Below are 18,037 nucleotides of genomic sequence, written 5' to 3' on the forward strand. Positions count from 1 at the left end.
CTTTGCAACTCCGGTCCACATCATCGTCGACGGTGTCCGTACCAGCTCTAAGTTGGTTGTTAACCGCACGCTGGACGGCCGAAGCCTGCCAAGGACATCAACACTCGGATGCTGGCCGCCCGAGGCTGCTGGGGGCACTGGGCTCTCTGGATGTCTGGCCACTGGCTAGTACTGAAACTTAGCACATCGGGGGAAACCACCCGCTGCTGAAGTCCTCGCGGCAGATGCGGTCCTCCACCATGGGCTCCTAAGCCACAGCACCCTTTGGGTCTTGCAACTTCAAGCTACCGCTATCACTCTTGCGACGCAATGTCCTCTCCCCCTGAGTATCGTCGCCCGCACGATCCTGCGACTTCAGAACGTCAGCAGAGAAGCGCATTGTGTGGTGAGCCAGTTGGCGGGCATGCCTGTTCGAGCGTCATTTCAACCCTCAAGCTCAGCTTGGTCGAACCTTGTCTCGTGTGGACTGAGTCTCGACAGCTCGAACACTCGGCGCATTGTATCGCATCGCCACGCAAAAGCCCAGACACGACAACCACCAAAAGCGACAGCAGCAATCTCAAGACATGTGCTGCTCGAGCAAGTCTTCCTACACTACCACTGCTGCGGTGCCTTCCGAGTTTCCTGGAACGGGACGCCATAGAGGGTGAGAGCCCTGGGGCCTCTTTCACCTTCACTTTCCTTTGATCGATTCGATACTTTCCTTCTTGTTTCTGCTTTCGTCAAGAGTGCTGGTCGGAGAATGGCTTCGAGGATACTGCATATCTTTGAGACAAGCGTATGACTACTGGCAGAATCAACCGGTAACAATGTAAGTCTTGAATCACATGACTCATGCTTTGACAGCAGCTAACCGCAAAACCAGTCTTCAGTTGATGTTCTGACTCTACAAGATCGAGTATGATGGATGGTACTGTCACGGCAGGGGGGAAGTCAAGTAGAGTAGACAAAAATTCTATTGCTTTTGTTTTGTCTTTCAAACAAGGAAATCGAACTCGCTCTGGTGATATGCTAATCTAGTCTAAGAACCGCATCGAAACAAAATGTGAATATGTAATTAATTCTAGTGCAATCCGCTCTCTCCCGTTCTCGCCATGTGCTGCTGGCACTTGATCATCACATCAAGCTGATCGCTCACATCCTGCAGACGGCCCAGAACCTTTCTGTTTCCGTCGGTGAAGTTGAGAATAGAGTAAGGAATACCCGTGTCGGCGCAGAACTCGCGCAACAAGAACTGCACCTTGCGGAGGTTGTGTCGAGGCACACGGGGGAAAAGATGGTGAACGGCCTGGAATTGAAGACCTCCATGGATGAAGTCCAACCAGGCAGGGCAGTCGACATCCATAGTTGTTCGGAGTTGACGCTGCGCAAAGGATTCCTCCTCGCCGAGATCAACAGTCGACATTCCCCAGTGGGAAAGGGTGATCTGGACGTGCAGGGGCATGGTGACGATGTGGGAGACCAGGACGAAGATGACACGAGTGGTCCAGTCAGGGAGTCCGCGCCAGAGGAGGCAGTAGCCGAAGAGGAACCAGTAGCAGGCCATGAAGGAGATCTCGGTAGGGCGAATCCACCAGGCGCGCGACTTTCCAAGTTGAGAGGACTTTGAGGAGAGGACGTGAAGCCAGGAGAGGAGGTAGAGGTTGAAGCGAGCGATGCCCATAACAGGGTAGTAGGTGTACTTCTGGTAGGGGACGAGGAAGTCGGCGGCGGCATCCCAGTAAAAGACGAAGCCGTTGTAGTAGGTTGAGCTGAGGGACTTGAAGAACGAGGGGCAGGTGGCGAAGAGAGGGACGTTCTGGATATCGGGGTCGTGCTCAGGTGCGTTTGTCACAAGGTGGTGAACATTGTGACTGCTCTTCCACCAGCCGATCGAAAGACCACAGCAGAAATCCGCAATGAACATGCCAACAAGAGTATCAAAAACGAAGTTGGAGGTAATCGCAAGATGTCCAGCATCGTGCGCCGTAAACATGATTTGATGCCAGAACAGACCCAAGAACACAGCGGAGGTGATGTACCACTGGTTATAGAACAAAACACCAAAGAGGGTGAACAAGGTGGTGTATCGAGCCATCTCCTTGCCGTAGTCAATGTAGGGACACTGATACAAGCCCTCGTCACGGATTCTGTCGTGGAGAAGCTGGTACTTGTGTCGAATATCGGTCTGGATCTTAGTATCCGCTGGGCAAGGATACGTTTCCAAGTCGCTCTGGATTTCACGCGCGACACCAGCGTTTGCGACTCGCAGGATCGCAGCTCTCTTTCCGTTGTTCTCGCTCTTGATGGTAGCAGAGCGATGTCTCAAGCCCTCGGTCTTCATCGCATCTTCGACCACAACTTCATCGGTCGCTGAAGACGCAGAACTGGCAGCATCGTCGAGAATGCTGCTGCTGCTGAGACTCTCTTCTGTGTCCGAAGCAGTGGAATCGGCGATTTCGATCTCCTCGGGGGCGTCCTTGCGAAAGACACCGCCTCTAATTGGTGGTGTGCGGTTCGTCCAAGGACCCTGCTTCCGGCCGATCCGATAGGCCTTCATGGTTCGTAGTGTCGATTCGGAGTGGTAACTATATCAAATACGAATATTAATAATCTGATCTCATCTGGATGTAATGGAGGGTAGTTTCGTGGTGCTTTGACCCCGCATGCATTGCATATGCCGTCCCGTCTGACAGGCCAATGGGGTGTTGTAAATGCAGCATCTTGGTGTTTTCCTCTTTTTGGTGTAGTGGCATGGATGTGTATAACCTCAAACTCAACCACAACGACACTCGTTCCATTTTATCGACATCTCGGGTGAATAAAACTTACGCTTTCATTTCGTCTGTCGCATCGCGGCCAACCATGTGCAGAACCGCCAATCGTCCACCAGGATGTCTGTCCATCCAACCGTCGAGCTTGAGAATCGAATCTTCGTAGATGACAATAGTCTGGTCGTCGGCGATCATTCGCTCGACCGCCGCTGCGGTCAAGACCTTATCGCGACTCATTGTAATGTCGAGATCGTTTTTGTTGTATGTGTAGTGTAGGTACTGTAGGTATGCTGGAAAGGAAGGTCGGCAGGTGCTGAAAAGTAGTGCGCAAACGGTCGTGATTCTACAGAAAGAGTGGCAAGGGAGGATGTGAATCACGAACAGCAGCAAAAAGAGGGCGAAGATGAACAGCAAACAGAAACAACAGCAACAGAGCAAACAACCGAGGCAGCACAAGACATAAGTACTTCAAGCTAATCAGGGGCACAGCTACCTACCTCTCTGTCAGTGTCCAAGAGGATATCCATAATTATCATCTCCTCTTACTCAAGCTACGCCCCCAGATTGAACCATTCGTTCACTAATTCGCTCCCTCGTTCTTGTACGACCAATAGTGGGCGCAGCACTCGTACCGTTTTGTGATCCATGACGGTCCAATCTCAACAGAGCCAGCACAAACTAAGCAGGTAGGGTCCTTGTCCCTTCAACCCGGGGCACGTCAAACGATTGACTTAGCTCTAGCTAAGCTTAGATTTGAACCGGGGCTACGAACGGGCCAAGGCCCCTCAAAGGATTTGTCTACAGTAGAGTACGTAGACATTTGGTGGCGTAGTACAGAGGTATATAGTGTGATGACCCTTGTAGCCTTGTCCGAAGATGCATGTGCGACATGCTCATCATCCAAGGACAGTACACAAAAGGAAAGGAGGCAGAGGAGGCAGAGGAGGAAAGGCAAAAAAAAAGAGATGAGCATCGTCCAAGATCCTGGTTTGTGGCCAAGCATTTTCCTACAAACCCACATATTAAAACTGGTCCTAGTGTAGTCCCTAAGGTCCTGCGGAGAGAGTCGCCTCTTTAGTGGAGTTGGTTCGCTTGAAACAAGAAGAGTCAAGGCCTGGACCTTCTTCCCCTAGCTAGACATTTTAGCCAGGTGAAAGGTGACAGTTGGCGATGAAAAACCTAAACAGAGTTCTAGAAAACGAGCTTAATGCAACCCATGACTCTCTGTACGGTACTGTTCCTGATTGTGTTACCGTTGCGTGCATAGTTTTGGTTGCAACTCCAACTCAATTGGCAGCCGTTTGAGATTGACACAAACCCATATTAATTGACCTATAGCGCGGACTGTATATGTGCTGTGTCCCCAGATCTGTCCTCTGTTTGTCCTGTTTGTTACCTTACGCGTACCACTTCCAAAACGTACAGTACCCGTACGAGTTGGCTGCACCAGCCAGTCCTCGTTTAACGCGTAATTCGGATACGGGTCCCTTCTCAGGCATAGTCCCCTCTGTTGGTACGATACGAAAATCCCTTCCGTCGGAAAACCACAGCCTGCCCCCTGGACCCCCTAGCAAGATACCTGCGGACTCCGGAGAGGGGCCAAGTGCTCCCGAAATGGAAAAGAGCCCCTGTGGAGACTTGGCGCAGCAGGGGAGTTTGGGGGGGGCGTTGCGACTCTAGTCCCACAAGACCCTGAATTTCAGGCCTGGGGTTTTAAGTTAGTGTCCATCGTTCACCCGCGGGCAGCGAGTGCGAATCAAGGAAAGACCACCTGCAGACCTCTAGTATTGGATACCGAGGGAAGGTACCCGGCGGTCTTCCGGTCCTGTCACGTCTCGCCAAAGTACGCGTAATTTTTCGTCGCCCGCACGTATCTCGGTCCGTTGGATACTACTCTACGCCCTCAATAGGGGTTCTCTCAGGGTACTATAATTATTCTAGAATGCTTCGTTAAAAAGTGTATTTGACGAGATTACGTGTTTCTCTACAATAAAAATTAAAAACAGAGATTTGATTCGAGTCAAATGTTGCACGTGGGAAAACGCTCAATCGTCGTTGTTTAAAGGGGCGCTTAATTAGATAGTGTACCTTAACATTAATCGTATCCATCCATTCCGCCGCCGACTCTTGTTCTAAGATTGCTAAATTAGCTTAGCTAGATAACCAGCTGGAAACAACATCCCATGAATCGAACCATTCACCGAAGTCCTTTCTGTCAATGGTGATGAATATCCGGATTTATTCCTTCCCCTCAATCTTGGCCAACGCTCAAAAGAGCTCTCCGCATAAACCACAAGTCCTTGTTTTTTTGCTTCTGCTGCGCCGTTGATGGCGTCGGCCCAGCAAATTAAACTAAAATTCGGGTGCGGCCTTTTTTGTTTTTTTTTTGTTTTTCGTAAACAAGAAAGGAAAGGGGGCTCGAACTGTTGAAGGAAGCTAAGCTTTTCTGAATCCTTGCCTGATGCGAGGTTAGATTGGCTATGGCGTCCAATCCCCTGGCCAAGAATTAACGTGTCAAGATTAACTCTGACCACACCACGCGTTGGAGCTAGATCCCAGCCCGTCTGTCATGGCGGCCCCCACGTCCATGTCCAAGTCCAAATCCAAGTTTTTGAGCTTTATCATATCTTATCTTATCGACGTTGCGGATACTACCGCCGAGAGAGTCGCCAGAAAGTGTCCATAGCTCCAGGGTAGTGTTGGTGCGCAAGATTCCCTATTAATGAAAGACAAAACACAGAAAGTAGATGACAATAATGATAGACAAAAAATAGTGCCTCAATACTTGAGCAGCCAATAGTCATATTCATCCCACTAGATCCCTCGATTATGCATCGTGATGGATACAGACAGTTGACTCGCCGTTATGAACAACGTGACACAATCCCCAGTGACATACCGCGACGTCACTACGCGCGATATTTCCTCCTGAGACCCAGCTGACGACGGCTCCCGCCACTTTTCCTCCCTTGAGTGAAACCACATTAGATGCAGATCAACACCTCATGGTTGGAATGACGATACGGGATCTTCCGTCATTTTGTATAGAACAAAACACCGAGGGTCAAGCCGACCTTGTCACTTGTTCCGTATAAAGTACCTGAGTTGGCAGTCAAGCTCAGTCATAGCTTGCGTTTAGGCGTCGGATTATGGCAGTGGTGATTGGCTCAGGAGAAAATGTATAATACTGTTCCTAGTGACTGCTTATCCTCCCAGACGCGCAATGCTCACCAGTAACAAAGCTGAGCTCACATGTCTGAGCCATAATATACCGATTCTCCCTACCTCGTACTAATTCCTCTAACATTCGACTCAAGCCATCCTGACCTCAGCCACCATCGTCGTGAAACTTTTCAGCGCCAGCCCTTACCCCCAGAGAGGCCAATCAGCGTGAGCATTCGTGACCTTTGAGGCCATGGAGGCGAGCCCAATCAACGCGTGTTTGAGAGCGAGACGCAATTGAGAAAAATAGTCTAAATAGTCGGGGAGCAAGTTCGTTGTACTGAATGTAGTTTTGGAGTCTTGATGGCTATGAGAGGCTCTTGAACGGATCTTACCGAAGTGTAGATCCCCTCACAAAGTCCCCGATAACTTTCCGCCCAAGAATATAAATCACCGATTGAAGCTCCCACCTCGCGACGCCCTGACTTCCATCCCAAGACATCGATCCAAGTTCAGCAAAATGCCATTGGATTTACCTCGTCGCGAATCATTCATCGCTCGCAGTGGCAGCACATACTCCTTCATCTCCATTAAACCAACTACCCAAACCAAGACACTCCTCTTCCTCCACGGCTTCCCATCCACCCTCAGCGATTGGGTCCATCAAATCCGGCATTTCTCAGCAGAGGGATTTGGCGTCGTGGTGCCGGATCTGCTTGGGTATGGCAAGAGTAGCAAGCCTGATGATGTAGAGCAGTACCGTCTAAAGCCGATGAGCGATGAAGTCATTGAGCTTCTGGACCATCTCATGTTGGATACTGTTGTCGGAGTAGGACACGATTTTGGCGCAACGCTTCTGTCGCGGATGGTAGCTTACTACCCTTCGCGCCTCGAATCGCTCATCCTTCTCGCCGTTGGACCACCACCGCTTGGAACGCCTTTTGATGTTGATATGATCAACCAGATGACCAAACAAGTGCTAGGTTACGAAATGCTCGGATACATTCCATTCTTAGCAGACCTTGACTCTCAGCACATTCTTGAACAGAAACCTGAAGCAGCTATGAGTCTTGTGTTCTGTCATGATCGCAAAGAGTGGGAGGAGTGGTTTCATCCTCTTGGGAAGATGCATGAGTTCGTACGTGAGGATCGCAGGGTCACCACTGCACCGTGGTACAGCGAGGGTCTCCAGGAAGCGCACCTTGACGCTTTCGCTTCGAAGGATGGGTATAAGGGCGTTTGCCGATGGTATCGTATGTGGAAAGATAACCTGAATATACCGGATGAGAAGGACTTCGAAGATTTCAAGATCGAGCAACCCGTTCTCTTCATAGTGCCCTCGGAACCTGCTGCATCAATGCAACAACAGCAGCAAATGCTTTCAGCCTGGGCTCCGAACCTCCGAACTGTTGGTCTCGACACGAGCCACTGGATCCATCTTGAACAGCCCGGCCAAACCAACAAAGCTATTCAAAGCTTCCTCACCTCAACCAGCCATGTTTAGCACTTCAGGTCTCAACCAGTCAAACGTATCAAGAAGATCAAAGTTAAAGTCCAACTGCGTCGGAATATCCCAATCCAGCGTATCAAGCGCTCCACCGCCTGCGATGGGAGCGTTGAGGTTGTGGTCCAGCACTCCTTGTATAACAGCTTTGCAGTCCGCGCAGAGATCGGCGTTGGGGGCGGGTGGTCGGACCCAGTCGAGGAAACCGATGAGGAGACTGAGCTTTTGTATTATTGCTGAGCGGCTTAGTTTCGGACAGTCGGGATGCGTGCCGCGGAATGTTGGACGGAGGAGTTCGAGACACAGGATACCTCCTCCTGGGGCGGCAAAGGCCATCAACTGTGTTTGTCAGACAGATGTAACAAGATGATATGGATTGTTAGACTTACCAGCCATTCAAAGTCTCGTCTGACTCCAGAGAAGCGATCTTGATGTGTCCAGAACAGGAGCGTCAGGCTGACCATCTCAAAACTGATCACCAGCAATCGATTCTCATCAACGTGACCCAAACGAAGAGACAACCTTTCCGCAAAAAACATATTTTGCAAATGTTCTAAACGGACGAGGATCCTCACGTAGACATTCTCTACGTCGCAGTTCGGATCATCCAATTCATCTGCTCGATGGATTAGATGCGGAGGAAACCGTGCATATGTTGTTTCGCTGCGCGCCTTGAGTTCGCTGTTCCCATTAGCGAAAGCCCTTTAAAGAATGGACATGGAACACTTACGCTACCCTCTCAAACGTAGCCTTCACATTACTCACCAACGCCATCTCAAGAAGCTCACCCTTGATAAGCGCAATCTGCATACGCGCCTTAATATGTGCCGGACCAAGTAACTCCCCATCTGGACGATACCCATTCGAGTCCAACCTCGACATCGCGCGCTTGATAGCGGCATCGCCACCCATGAGATCCTTGTCATCGATGTCCATCGCCAAAGGACCCGAGAAGTACTGGTGGCTAAGAAGCGGTGGTCGGCCTGTGAAGGACACGAGGACTTTATCAAGGGCGTAGACGCGGTCTGTAATGCGGCGCTTGTGCTCAGAGCAGAGAGAGGGGATGTAGTTCGGGTCTTCGATGTTGACGTGATGACCGAGGAAGGTTAGGAGGGCGACTGTTTCGGCGGCGTAGCTCCAACAAGCCAAACCTGAGGGTATTAGTGGTGACAAAGAGGGCCAGCAAGAGAGACTTACCAGCGTCGCCTGTTACCAGCGACTCAATGGTTGTTCTGCGATAACAAAGATAAAGAAGGATATCGTTAGCAGTAGTGAAATGGCGAACAAGCTCAACACAATAGCCTAAACACTTGTTCACAGCAGCAGCTTCCATCCCAGGAGCGCCATTCCAATATGTCCAGATCAGACCGATTGATTCCCAGCGAATGTTACTCCCCGTGAACTGATCAGTCCATGCTTTTGCACTCGAATGCTCGTCACGAATCGGTCTCGAGGTATTATTGCTAATACACAAAGCCATCTCTTCAAGCTGCGCATCATCTCTGGTTTGCAGAACCTCACCCCAATCTTGTTGGAGAGTATTCAAGATATCCTCAATTGTTATAAACATCCAGTCGTCGACGCGACAGTGAAGCTTGTTAGGCATGACATCGTCGCGAGTACCAGGAAGGTGACGAAGAACAAAGAGACACATCTCGCGGAGATGTGATGGCATCTCAATCATACAAGTCCTCGTCTTAGGTGGCCTTCTCGGGCTCGGCTCGATTTCGAGAGAAGAGCCATGGACGAGTGAGAGGCTGTTCCTCGTTTCTTCAAAGACTGCATTGTGACTCGTGAAGCCGAGATAGCCAGGTGCCAACGAAGGTGAAGGAGTCGAGGTTGACTCTTCACTTGGGCCCACACTTGTACTTGTAGTAGTGACTGTATTAGGAACCGAAGTTGTACTTGGGACCGAAGCTGGATTGGAAACCGAAGCCGTAGTAGGGACGTTAGATGTAGCTCGGCTTGGAGGAGACCGAAGCCGCTGCTTCTTGACTCTTGGCTCCGAGATAGTGTAGACGCACGACTCTCTCCGTTTTGCACACCGAGAACAAGTGGGCTGACCGTGATCGCAGGCTACTTTCCGCGCTCGACATGGATCGCAAGCCTGGGGTCTACCGTTTAAGCGTCGCAGAAGAGGGGCATCTGCCATGATGTGCTGTGTTGCTGATGAATCCGATGATGATAAATCTCTCGGTTTCGGCTTGGAAGTGGATGTCGGCTCGAAAATTCGCGGTGTCGGTTTGAATGTTGGTGGTCTCGGCTTGAAATTTAGCGGCTTCGGCTTGAAATCATGTACTATCGGCTTGAAAAATAGAGGCTCGGCTAGGATAAACTCTCTCGGCTTCAACATTATGGAGCTCGGCTTGACGACTCCCCCACATAGTTCAGCTCGGCTTACAGGGGTTCGTCTAAATTGAGCACGCCGAACCATTATTAGTGTGACGCACTGCGGAATGTGTCACTCGGAGACGGAAACGTTTGGCTGCAGGGCTGACAAGAGAGTAATTGATGGCTTGAAAGGCGTACACACCGTTACGCTGTGACTCAATTATGGATTGCGGCTGATCAAGCAACAAAAGTCAAGCCGAGATGGTTGCAGTATAAGTATATCTGGATGCCCCCGATGTTTGGAGTATCAATTCGATATACAATCATCAAGACATTCAACACTCAATTGAATACACTACTATTTCAGTATTTCAGCTCTATCACACACAAACCTTCAACATGCCTTCACTATCAACCACATACAAGATTGCCAACGTCTCTGAGACAACACTCGTTGACACAACCAAGCCTTCAACAAGTACAAAGCCTGGTACGCTTCAAACTTCCCATCTCTCTGATCAATGATCTAACAAGTTCAGGTCTCGAAGTTACACATAAGCCATCCCTCAAGGAAAAGATCCAGAGGAAGTTGTCTGGGTCTGTCGACCCAACAAAGAAGCCCGCTGATCCATACAAGTCATGGGAAGCCCGAGCAGGTCAGTACACTACAACCATAATCACTAGTCAATTAGAGGGATGAAAGCTAATTAGTTGTCAGTAGCGCTGATGTAAATGATGGAAGAGACGAAAACATGACGGCGCATTTTGAGGAGGATCTAGACCGAAGGATGCATGGGATGGCTTGTTTGGGATGCTAATGGCTGATACCTTGATGATGGAGATATACCCGTACAGAGTTAGAATGATTCATTCTGTTGTTTAATTATGATTGGGCTTATTGCGATTCCTGAAGCTTTAGTGATTGATGTTCTCCAACGTCAGCCCTTGCTACCGCCTGAGTTGGAGTTGACCATACGGGTTGTCTGGAACCCGACAGTGTGGTCAGAGTTAGGATCCCAACAAACAATTGGGTTTGTTGTATTCAGGCAAAAGTTACTGTAGCAGGCGATGGACTCATACTGAATGACTCGTTCTTGATGAAACTAGGAATCTCTCATAAGATCATCAATTTATCCTGTCACTTATACCAATTAGCAACGGCCAGATATAAAGCCGTCTATGACTATGCTTACATCCACCGCGCGTAAATCTGCCGAGACTCCGGTAGTTGCGGGCGTATCCTACATTCTCTCAAGCACTTAATTCCGGAGAAGGCATCCGATATCGCACCCATGCTCTACATAGAACTCTAATTGGATCAAGCGTACCAGTTAGTTGCCCGTACAAATTGAATTGCTTCAGCGCCAGCATTCATCTGCCTGTAGATCAACAATGGGGGCGGAAACGGCAGTCGTAAGCACTAAGAAGCTTGTATTCGCAACCGAAGGGAAGGGTCCACCCGGGAATACCGGGTCTTACGTTATCTCAAAGCTGCATGCAAGTCCAAGTTTGGCATTGGAGGAGAAGTTCGACGGTATGAGCGACAAAGAAAAGGCCAAGTATGACTAGAAAGTAACAATAGCTTTCGAGAACATGTCTTGTTCGCTCACAGAACTGTTCATAGACCGACAAAGGGACAGAGGGAGTACAAAGGAGAAAAAGAACACCAAGTAAAAGACTTGCTCACTTTTATACTGCAGTTTCGTATTGAAGAGCGAAGTGACTGTAAACGGATCGCTGTCCCAGTCGTTAAGCAACAGCTTGCTGTTCAACGGGTTCTGATTATCGCTTTGCCCGTGGCCAGCGAAGTGGAAGATAGTGCAGTCGCGCAGATAAGGAATGATATCCTGCTTCTTCTGATCGGGCTGAAGAGGGTTCAAAGACATTGATCTGCAGACATCGCTGACCATGAAGATCTCTTTGGGAGCAAAAGGTAGATCTGCACGGTACCCTCTCGTGGACCCCATCGCGACAAGAAGGACATATTGAGATTCGCGCAGGGCTGCCTCGCGACGGCGGCCTTGGATGATTGACTTGACCGAGGAGTTATATGAGAATACAGTCCTGTCTAGTACCGTCTCGTGGGTTCCAGGGTAGTGATCTCCAGCTACATGGATCGCGAATCTGCTGAGACTACCAGTCGGTATCCACCAGGCATGAGGCCAAATGCCATCTTCCGGTACACCTTTATATCCCATAAGATTCAACACGGGCTCAGCGATAGTCTCCCATAGCCTACCAAGAACCTTTGGCGACCCAAGAGCGTCAGCCGGCTTCTTGCTTAAACCACCTCAGTTCTGTTCGGAAGGAACGTCCCATTCGTTGCTGGATACGACGGCATCCCACACATCGAAATTGCTATTTGAAACATAATCGACTTTTTGGAATGGGGTTGAAGGCTCAATCTGTTGCATCTGGTACGCGCCTTCGATGTCTGGCAGCGTTAGCTTTGGTAGAGGTAATAGTCGAAGGCAGTCGGTATCGATGACGATTGCGTCGCAGCGGAAACGGCTCATGTTGATTAAAACTATAGGGCCCTTTTCTGCCGCGGCTTTCATGTCGGCTTCGGAGGGTGGTAGCAGGTAGTCTTCGAAACCAGGTTCTTTGCGAATCTTGGAGAGTAATTCGTCTAGCTTCTCGACAGCTTCTTTCTGTCGTCGTGATTCGGCTTGCCAAGTCTCGTCGGGGTCATCTAAAGCGTCGGTATACTGCAGAGGATTGTCGAGTGCACCCCGAACTTCATTTAACTCCTCTGTGTACTGTGGATGCTGAGCTTGCAAGCTCTCGCGGTCGGCTCTCATCTCGTCCATAGACTGAGAGAGAACTCCTTCCCTCCTCAAGGATCGTCAGGACAGCGCCCAGATCCTTGCCGGCATTGAGAGCTACGGCGGCAGCTTCGGAGGCTAATCCAGAGACTTGAGCAAGCATGTGCAGCTTGTCCGAATGTTGATGGGAACGGAAGATGAGCTTTGGGAACAAGGTGACTGCAATGGTAGATACTTCGTAAGCCAGATCCCAGTCTGGTACGTCTGCGCAATAGGACAAGACATCATCCGCGGCCCGAATTCGTCGAAGTGTTGGTGATTGTTCCGCGTGAACAGCGGCGACATGGTATTTGATACACTCTCGAAGCTCTTCTTGATCCTTTGTCTTGGTGGAGTGGTACTTGTGTTCGAGAAGTGTTCCCATGTTCTTGAGTCGGCCAGCAAGAGCTGGATGGTCCTTCGGGGTAAGCTCCACGGCTTGGCGACTGACTGCTATAGCTTCCTCGAGATACCCTTTGAGTGCAGGATCAGACCTAATTCCTCCTCTCCAGTGATAATGAACTAGGCTTATACCTAGCCTGTCCAGTAATGAAGCACGTGGCTGGTCGTCGTTACCAACGGCGCTGAGAGCTTGACGTGTGCAGTCGATTACCTCATCAAGATCCCATTTGACACCCTTCCCATAATACCTGTCCATGAGTAGGTTCCACAGGTTCCTGAAGAACAAAGGTAGTGCTGGATCATCCTATGGAAGGGCATCTATTGAGTCTCGGGCAATCAAGGTGGCCTTGTTGAGATCGGTCATGGACTTTTGTCTGACATATCGATCGTGAAGTTGAGAAGAAAGGTTATGTATAATCCTGCCCCTGCTGCGATGCTCTTCTGGTACAATATCGATAGCTACTTGTAGAATTCGAATGCCTTCATCGAGATAAGCTATTGAGCTGGTGCTGGAGTACTTCCTATTGAGCTGTTTCGCGGGTCGAGCTAGGTATAATGCTCGGTCTGGGGAATTCTCCGGAATGGCGGCAATGGCTTGCCTGACTTCTTGGAAAGTTTACTCTATTCTGTCCATTTTGCCATGTTCTGACACTGAACAGTGCAAGTAATCTTAGGTGCGTAGCTGTCGATGTGAGAAGCTGAGAGCCATGTTCCATGGTGGGGTCCAAGGTATGACCTGCACTGCTACGGATACGCCTGACCAGGATTACCTAGAAAGAACCCTTCTCTTACAACCCCCTGCGATTACTAGTACGTTTATCTCGCCGCCAGGAGCCTAAAGAAATAAATTACCAGACATTTTATGTGAGTTTAGATTAGAGGTTAGGTTGTTTTATTCTATTGCCCTAACCTAAGCCTTAGACAAAAGGCGAACCTCCCTCCACCAACTGCGCCAAACATGGAGCAGAACGAACCTGCCTCGATCCGCAAGCGACATCTCATCATCAGGTCATTCGACAGTTTGCCCATATTCCAAGAAGTTGTTTTTTCCGTCCTCTGTCTGGTCCAGCCGGTATCAGTCTCTTCGCTATCAACCTTGTTGGACATCCCCGAGGATACGATCTTTGAACAAATCAATATCCTTCGACCGATTGTTGACATCCCGCAAGATGTCCATGAGCCGCTGTCGTCACTTCCCATAAAATTCAAGGAGTTCATGTTTGATCCGGATTATGAATACAATATTGATCCAGCGCTTGTTCATGACAACTTGGCCACGAGCTGCCTGCTCGTAATGTACAAGTACTTGAAACCTAACATCTGCGGGTTGTCATCACCAGGCCAAGACAGATCGACTATCCCCATGGAAAAGATCAGTAGTTGCATACCAGAAGTGCTTATTTATGCTTGCACGAACTGGGTTGCGCATCTCCAGGCAAGTGAGACTGCAACTGGCAACATCATGAATCCGTTTCTTGAAGGCTATCTTCTACGTTGGCTGGAGGTGATGAGTTTAATTGGAAGAGTAACTGAGAGTATACCGATGCTCCAGACTTTGGAGACCATGGCGGAGGCAAGTTACAGCCCTCGAAAGGCCCGGCAGACACTGACCCTTGTATAGGAGTTGGAGTTCAACCACCAGCTGTCTCTGGTCCAAAGCGCCCTAAAGCTACTGTACCGCAATATGTCAATCATCGACTCGAACCCGCTCCAGCTTTACTCATCGGTGATCATGTTTGCCCCATATGATGCCTCCGCTATCGGTCTTTCCATCTGGGCGCGCCCGCGTTGGATCACCCTTAGAATGAAAGAAGTTCCTGAAGATTGCAGCCGACAGATCTCTGAAGGCCATGATTCCGTACCCAAAGACGAGTTTCGCGGGATAGAGGCCGTTGCGCTATCCCCAGATCAGTCCATAATAGCATCAGCCGGTCTCGCGGGGTCAATCAAATTGTGGGACTTCCGAAATGAACAGATGATACAAGAGACGAGGACTATAGGCTGTGGCCTGCTTCACGTGGGTGAATTCGAGTTCTCGCCCGATGGAAACCTCCTGCTCGTCCTCGGCCATTCATCGGGCAGTGTTGCCTGGATATGGTCTGTTAAATATGGGCGATACGTCCATGACTTCACCGAACAAGAGTGGACTGCTAATACTGCGGTTTTCTCGAGAGACTCAAAGACTATCATAATAGGATGTGATGACAATGTAGTCCGGCGGTGGAGTACAAACACCTACTACGGCTTCGTGAATGAGCTGATGGGTCATGGGTCAGCTTTATGTGTGGTGGCAGTCTCGCCTGTCAGCGACTTGTTTGCATCCGGAGACTATGATGGTATCGTCTGGCTCTGGGACGCTTCCGGTTCCGATGTGACAAGCCTGCATAAGTTGAAAGGACCCGATGCTCCGGTTGTTGGAGCAGTTTTCTCTCCTAACGGACAACATCTGGCAGTCTCGCACGAAGATAACACCATCTATATTTGGGATAACGCTGTCGGAAACTGTCTCAAAACATTAACTGTGACTGACGCGATAGGCTCTGTCGCCTTCTCTCGCAATAGCCTTCTTGCTGTGTCCACCAGAGACAACAACGTCCAACTCTGGTCTACCGAAGACGACACATGCTTGCAATCGTGCAACTTCCCTCATGTTGGGACTTGCAAGATTGAGTTTGACCCTAGTGGCTCACAAATCATCTTCGACGCCGGTCAATTGTCCATTCAAGCTCTAGATGACGAAGGCTCGGGCCCCAAACTTGTCGACACTGGGTTTGCGTTGAGCAAGGATACCAGATGGGTGACCTGGCGCGGGGAAAAGATCCTATGGTTACCCAGCCCATTTAGCCCAACCTGCTGGCTGATTAGAGGGTCTACGGTCGCACTTGGCTGCACTTCAGGATGGGTGATAGTCTTGGAGTTTGGGGATATGCGACTACAACATGAATACCCTACGAAAATACCCCCCCAGTTCACTCGCCGCTAAGCAACGAGGTTCTCAGTGGAAAATTAAAAGCAACCCAGTCCTCCGCCCCATCACCACCAGATCTATACCTCCCACTCGTACTCGGCTTCTTGGGCAACCCCCCAATTTTTGGCAACTCCAACACGTCAAAAGACGTCGGGTGGCTCGTAACAATAACCTTGAGCGTATCCTCACACTCGCTCAATCCCTTCGCCCTCATTTCTTTGGGGACCTCAGTTCTCATCTTCTTACTAAACCTCCCTGTGAAGCCCTGACTCTCATCCAACGGGGGAATTACCGCGGAACCGCAGAATACGTTGTCGACTTGCCAAAAAGGCCCGAGGCTGAAGACATAAAGGTACAGTTCTTTGGCGGAATTGTTTTGGAGGACGAGTTCGAACATGTATTTGTTGCTGTCGTCTTGTGTGACCTTGACAGTGGTATTTGGAACGAATCGGGCGCGGGATCGAGTTGTTATGTTTATGTCAAAGGAAGATTGGAAGGAGGGTGATGGCGAGTTGTTCGTGAGGGTCTTGGCGAATTCGTAGCGCACTACGTGCTCCAGAAGAGCAGCGATGTCTTCTGGACTTACAGTGTCTCGTTGCAGTACCGGGAGATTGTCGAGTTCCCGGCCAGCCTTATATATCCTGTACTCTTTGCCCGCAACTTCCACAGATAGTAAAGAAGAGCGATTGTCAGATGCACGATGTGCAGCAAGGGAGTATCTCCGAAACGCTGCAAGCCACTCATCAGTTTCAGCAATCTTGTCGCTTAGTGATATCGCAAAGTCATGAAAGCAATGTTTGGTCTGGGGCTCAGCAACGCAGTTGATCTCCTTCAATGGCGTCCCTTCCATAAGCTGTAACAAAGAGGTGAGAGGACCGAGGGTTTTGAGTCGAGCTGTGACCGTGTTATCATGCAACGCATCATTATGGTCGACCACGCCAGAAGGATAGAGGATAAAGTCATCGCCCTCTCTAAGTCCATGCGCTTGACCAGCTTGAAGAACAAGGCTCTGACCACTTTTGAATGCGGGTATGACGGGCCGAGTAGTCGCGAGGGTATGCGGTCCAAAGAATTCCTGGTTCTTGTTTCCGTAAAGCGCTGGGGTTTGTTCCAGTGCGCTCGCTTTGAAGCTTGGAGATAGGCGGTAGAAGATGTCTCGGTGTCGCTTGTTCATACCGAAGTCCCTCAAGCTGCGCGACAAGAAGAATGATAGTGCCCCGTGTTCTACACCAGCCTGGATGATCTCTGTTGCTTCTTCGTGAGGACCACAAGCTGCGAGGATGGCATATCCATTGGGATCGATCAGCCAACTAGGCTGCATGGAAACATCTCTATAGCCAGATGGGGCATCCTCTGTCGCTTCAATGGGTTCATCGTCATCAATGACAAAGATCTCCGAGTCATGTGGCATGAAGCGCACGTTTGTTCGTTCCAAGCGATAGATACTAGCAGCAAAGCAGCAATCCAGAACAAGAGTAATGACCAAGCCCTTATTTACCATAGCATTAAGCGCCATGGCGAATCTATGTCCACCAAGCGGTCGGATCTTACTCGCATCCTGTCCATGGAGAAGAGCCAAGGCCAGATCCCCAGTTGCCTCATTCGAGAACTCGCTCGCTGGTTCCATCCTGGTACCATGGCCTGAGAAATGGATATAGACACAATCGCCCGCCTTTGCGGCTGCAGTGACCTCTCTAAAGGCCGCGGTCACATTGTTGTATGTCGGCCAATGAGCAGGGTCTTCCTCAATCCCGGTTTCGGTTTGTGTGGCTGTGAAGATCTTGATGTCGATTGGGACAGTGTGATGTTGGAGTAATGTCTTGATCTTCTGAACATCGCGAACACAGCCTTTCAATGGTCTATCTGGGTAGGCGTTGATACCCACTAATATCGCGTGATGGGTTGGTTGATCTGCCATGACAAAAGATGGGAATTGTAATTGTTCTGTTTCTGTTCCCGAGACCAATGAGAGGGATATTAAGCAGATTCATTTCTGTGATTTTCTTTCAGCCGCACAGCCTGGCCCCATCCAAATCACAATGCCTTGTCGCCTTCTGCATGGTCCCCAAACAATTACTGCACTGCTGCCCAAAAGCTGCATGTCATCCATAAA

The 18,037-nt window shown here is 49.8% G+C and overlaps 8 protein-coding genes across 8 annotated transcripts; 4 read left to right on the forward strand and 4 right to left on the reverse strand.

The window, feature by feature from the left end:
- Positions 1-309: 309 nt before the first annotated feature.
- B0J16DRAFT_378727 (uncharacterized protein) lies at positions 310-687 on the forward strand (the record flags this gene model as incomplete). The annotated part of the gene is made up of 1 exon (XM_046130941.1): positions 310-687. One exon carries the CDS (start codon positions 310-312, stop codon positions 685-687), a length of 378 nt encoding a protein of 125 aa, XP_045989927.1.
- A 270-nt stretch (positions 688-957) lies between these two features.
- B0J16DRAFT_280036 (fatty acid desaturase-domain-containing protein) lies at positions 958-3,280 on the reverse strand. The gene is made up of 2 exons (XM_046123879.1): positions 2,812-3,280; positions 958-2,567 (listed from the first exon to the last, which is right to left on the reverse strand). Exons 1-2 carry the CDS (start codon positions 2,988-2,990, stop codon positions 1,064-1,066), a joined length of 1,683 nt encoding a protein of 560 aa, XP_045989928.1. The 5' UTR covers positions 2,991-3,280; the 3' UTR covers positions 958-1,063.
- Positions 3,281-6,435: 3,155 nt separating this feature from the next.
- B0J16DRAFT_378729 (Alpha/Beta hydrolase protein) lies at positions 6,436-7,358 on the forward strand (the record flags this gene model as incomplete). Its single annotated transcript, XM_046130942.1, has 2 exons — positions 6,436-7,168; positions 7,225-7,358. 2 exons carry the CDS (start codon positions 6,436-6,438, stop codon positions 7,356-7,358), a joined length of 867 nt encoding a protein of 288 aa, XP_045989929.1.
- On the reverse strand, positions 7,296-9,588 carry B0J16DRAFT_37584 (uncharacterized protein). The gene is made up of 4 exons (XM_046130728.1): positions 8,617-9,588; positions 8,150-8,570; positions 7,809-8,100; positions 7,296-7,758 (listed from the first exon to the last, which is right to left on the reverse strand). Exons 1-4 carry the CDS (start codon positions 9,569-9,571, stop codon positions 7,402-7,404), a joined length of 2,025 nt encoding a protein of 674 aa, XP_045989930.1. The 5' UTR covers positions 9,572-9,588; the 3' UTR covers positions 7,296-7,401.
- A 328-nt stretch (positions 9,589-9,916) lies between these two features.
- On the forward strand, positions 9,917-10,838 carry B0J16DRAFT_330195 (uncharacterized protein). Its single transcript, XM_046126421.1, has one exon. It carries the CDS (start codon positions 10,037-10,039, stop codon positions 10,448-10,450), a length of 414 nt encoding a protein of 137 aa, XP_045989931.1. The 5' UTR covers positions 9,917-10,036; the 3' UTR covers positions 10,451-10,838.
- Positions 10,839-11,167: 329 nt separating this feature from the next.
- On the reverse strand, positions 11,168-13,672 carry B0J16DRAFT_391991 (uncharacterized protein; the record flags this gene model as incomplete). The annotated part of the gene is made up of 4 exons (XM_046131962.1): positions 11,168-12,026; positions 12,084-12,458; positions 12,511-13,260; positions 13,577-13,672. 4 exons carry the CDS (start codon positions 13,670-13,672, stop codon positions 11,316-11,318), a joined length of 1,932 nt encoding a protein of 643 aa, XP_045989932.1. The 3' UTR covers positions 11,168-11,315.
- Positions 13,673-13,810: 138 nt separating this feature from the next.
- B0J16DRAFT_409828 (WD40-repeat-containing domain protein) lies at positions 13,811-15,899 on the forward strand (the record flags this gene model as incomplete). The annotated part of the gene is made up of 3 exons (XM_046133101.1): positions 13,811-14,460; positions 14,578-15,753; positions 15,822-15,899. Exons 1-3 carry the CDS (start codon positions 13,915-13,917, stop codon positions 15,897-15,899), a joined length of 1,800 nt encoding a protein of 599 aa, XP_045989933.1. The 5' UTR covers positions 13,811-13,914.
- Positions 15,900-15,925: 26 nt separating this feature from the next.
- Positions 15,926-17,842, reverse strand: B0J16DRAFT_257646 (caspase domain-containing protein; the record flags this gene model as incomplete). The annotated part of the gene is made up of 1 exon (XM_046123154.1): positions 15,926-17,842. The coding sequence occupies one exon, from the start codon at positions 17,840-17,842 to the stop codon at positions 15,926-15,928; it is 1,917 nt and encodes a 638-aa protein (XP_045989934.1).
- Between the last annotated feature and the right edge of the window lie 195 nt (positions 17,843-18,037).

Source organism: Fusarium flagelliforme, assembly GCF_020744385.1.
Source record: "Fusarium flagelliforme strain FIESC 12 MPI-CAGE-AA-0113 chromosome Unknown B0J16scaffold_1, whole genome shotgun sequence".
Classification (NCBI taxonomy): Eukaryota; Fungi; Ascomycota; class Sordariomycetes; order Hypocreales; family Nectriaceae; genus Fusarium; species Fusarium flagelliforme.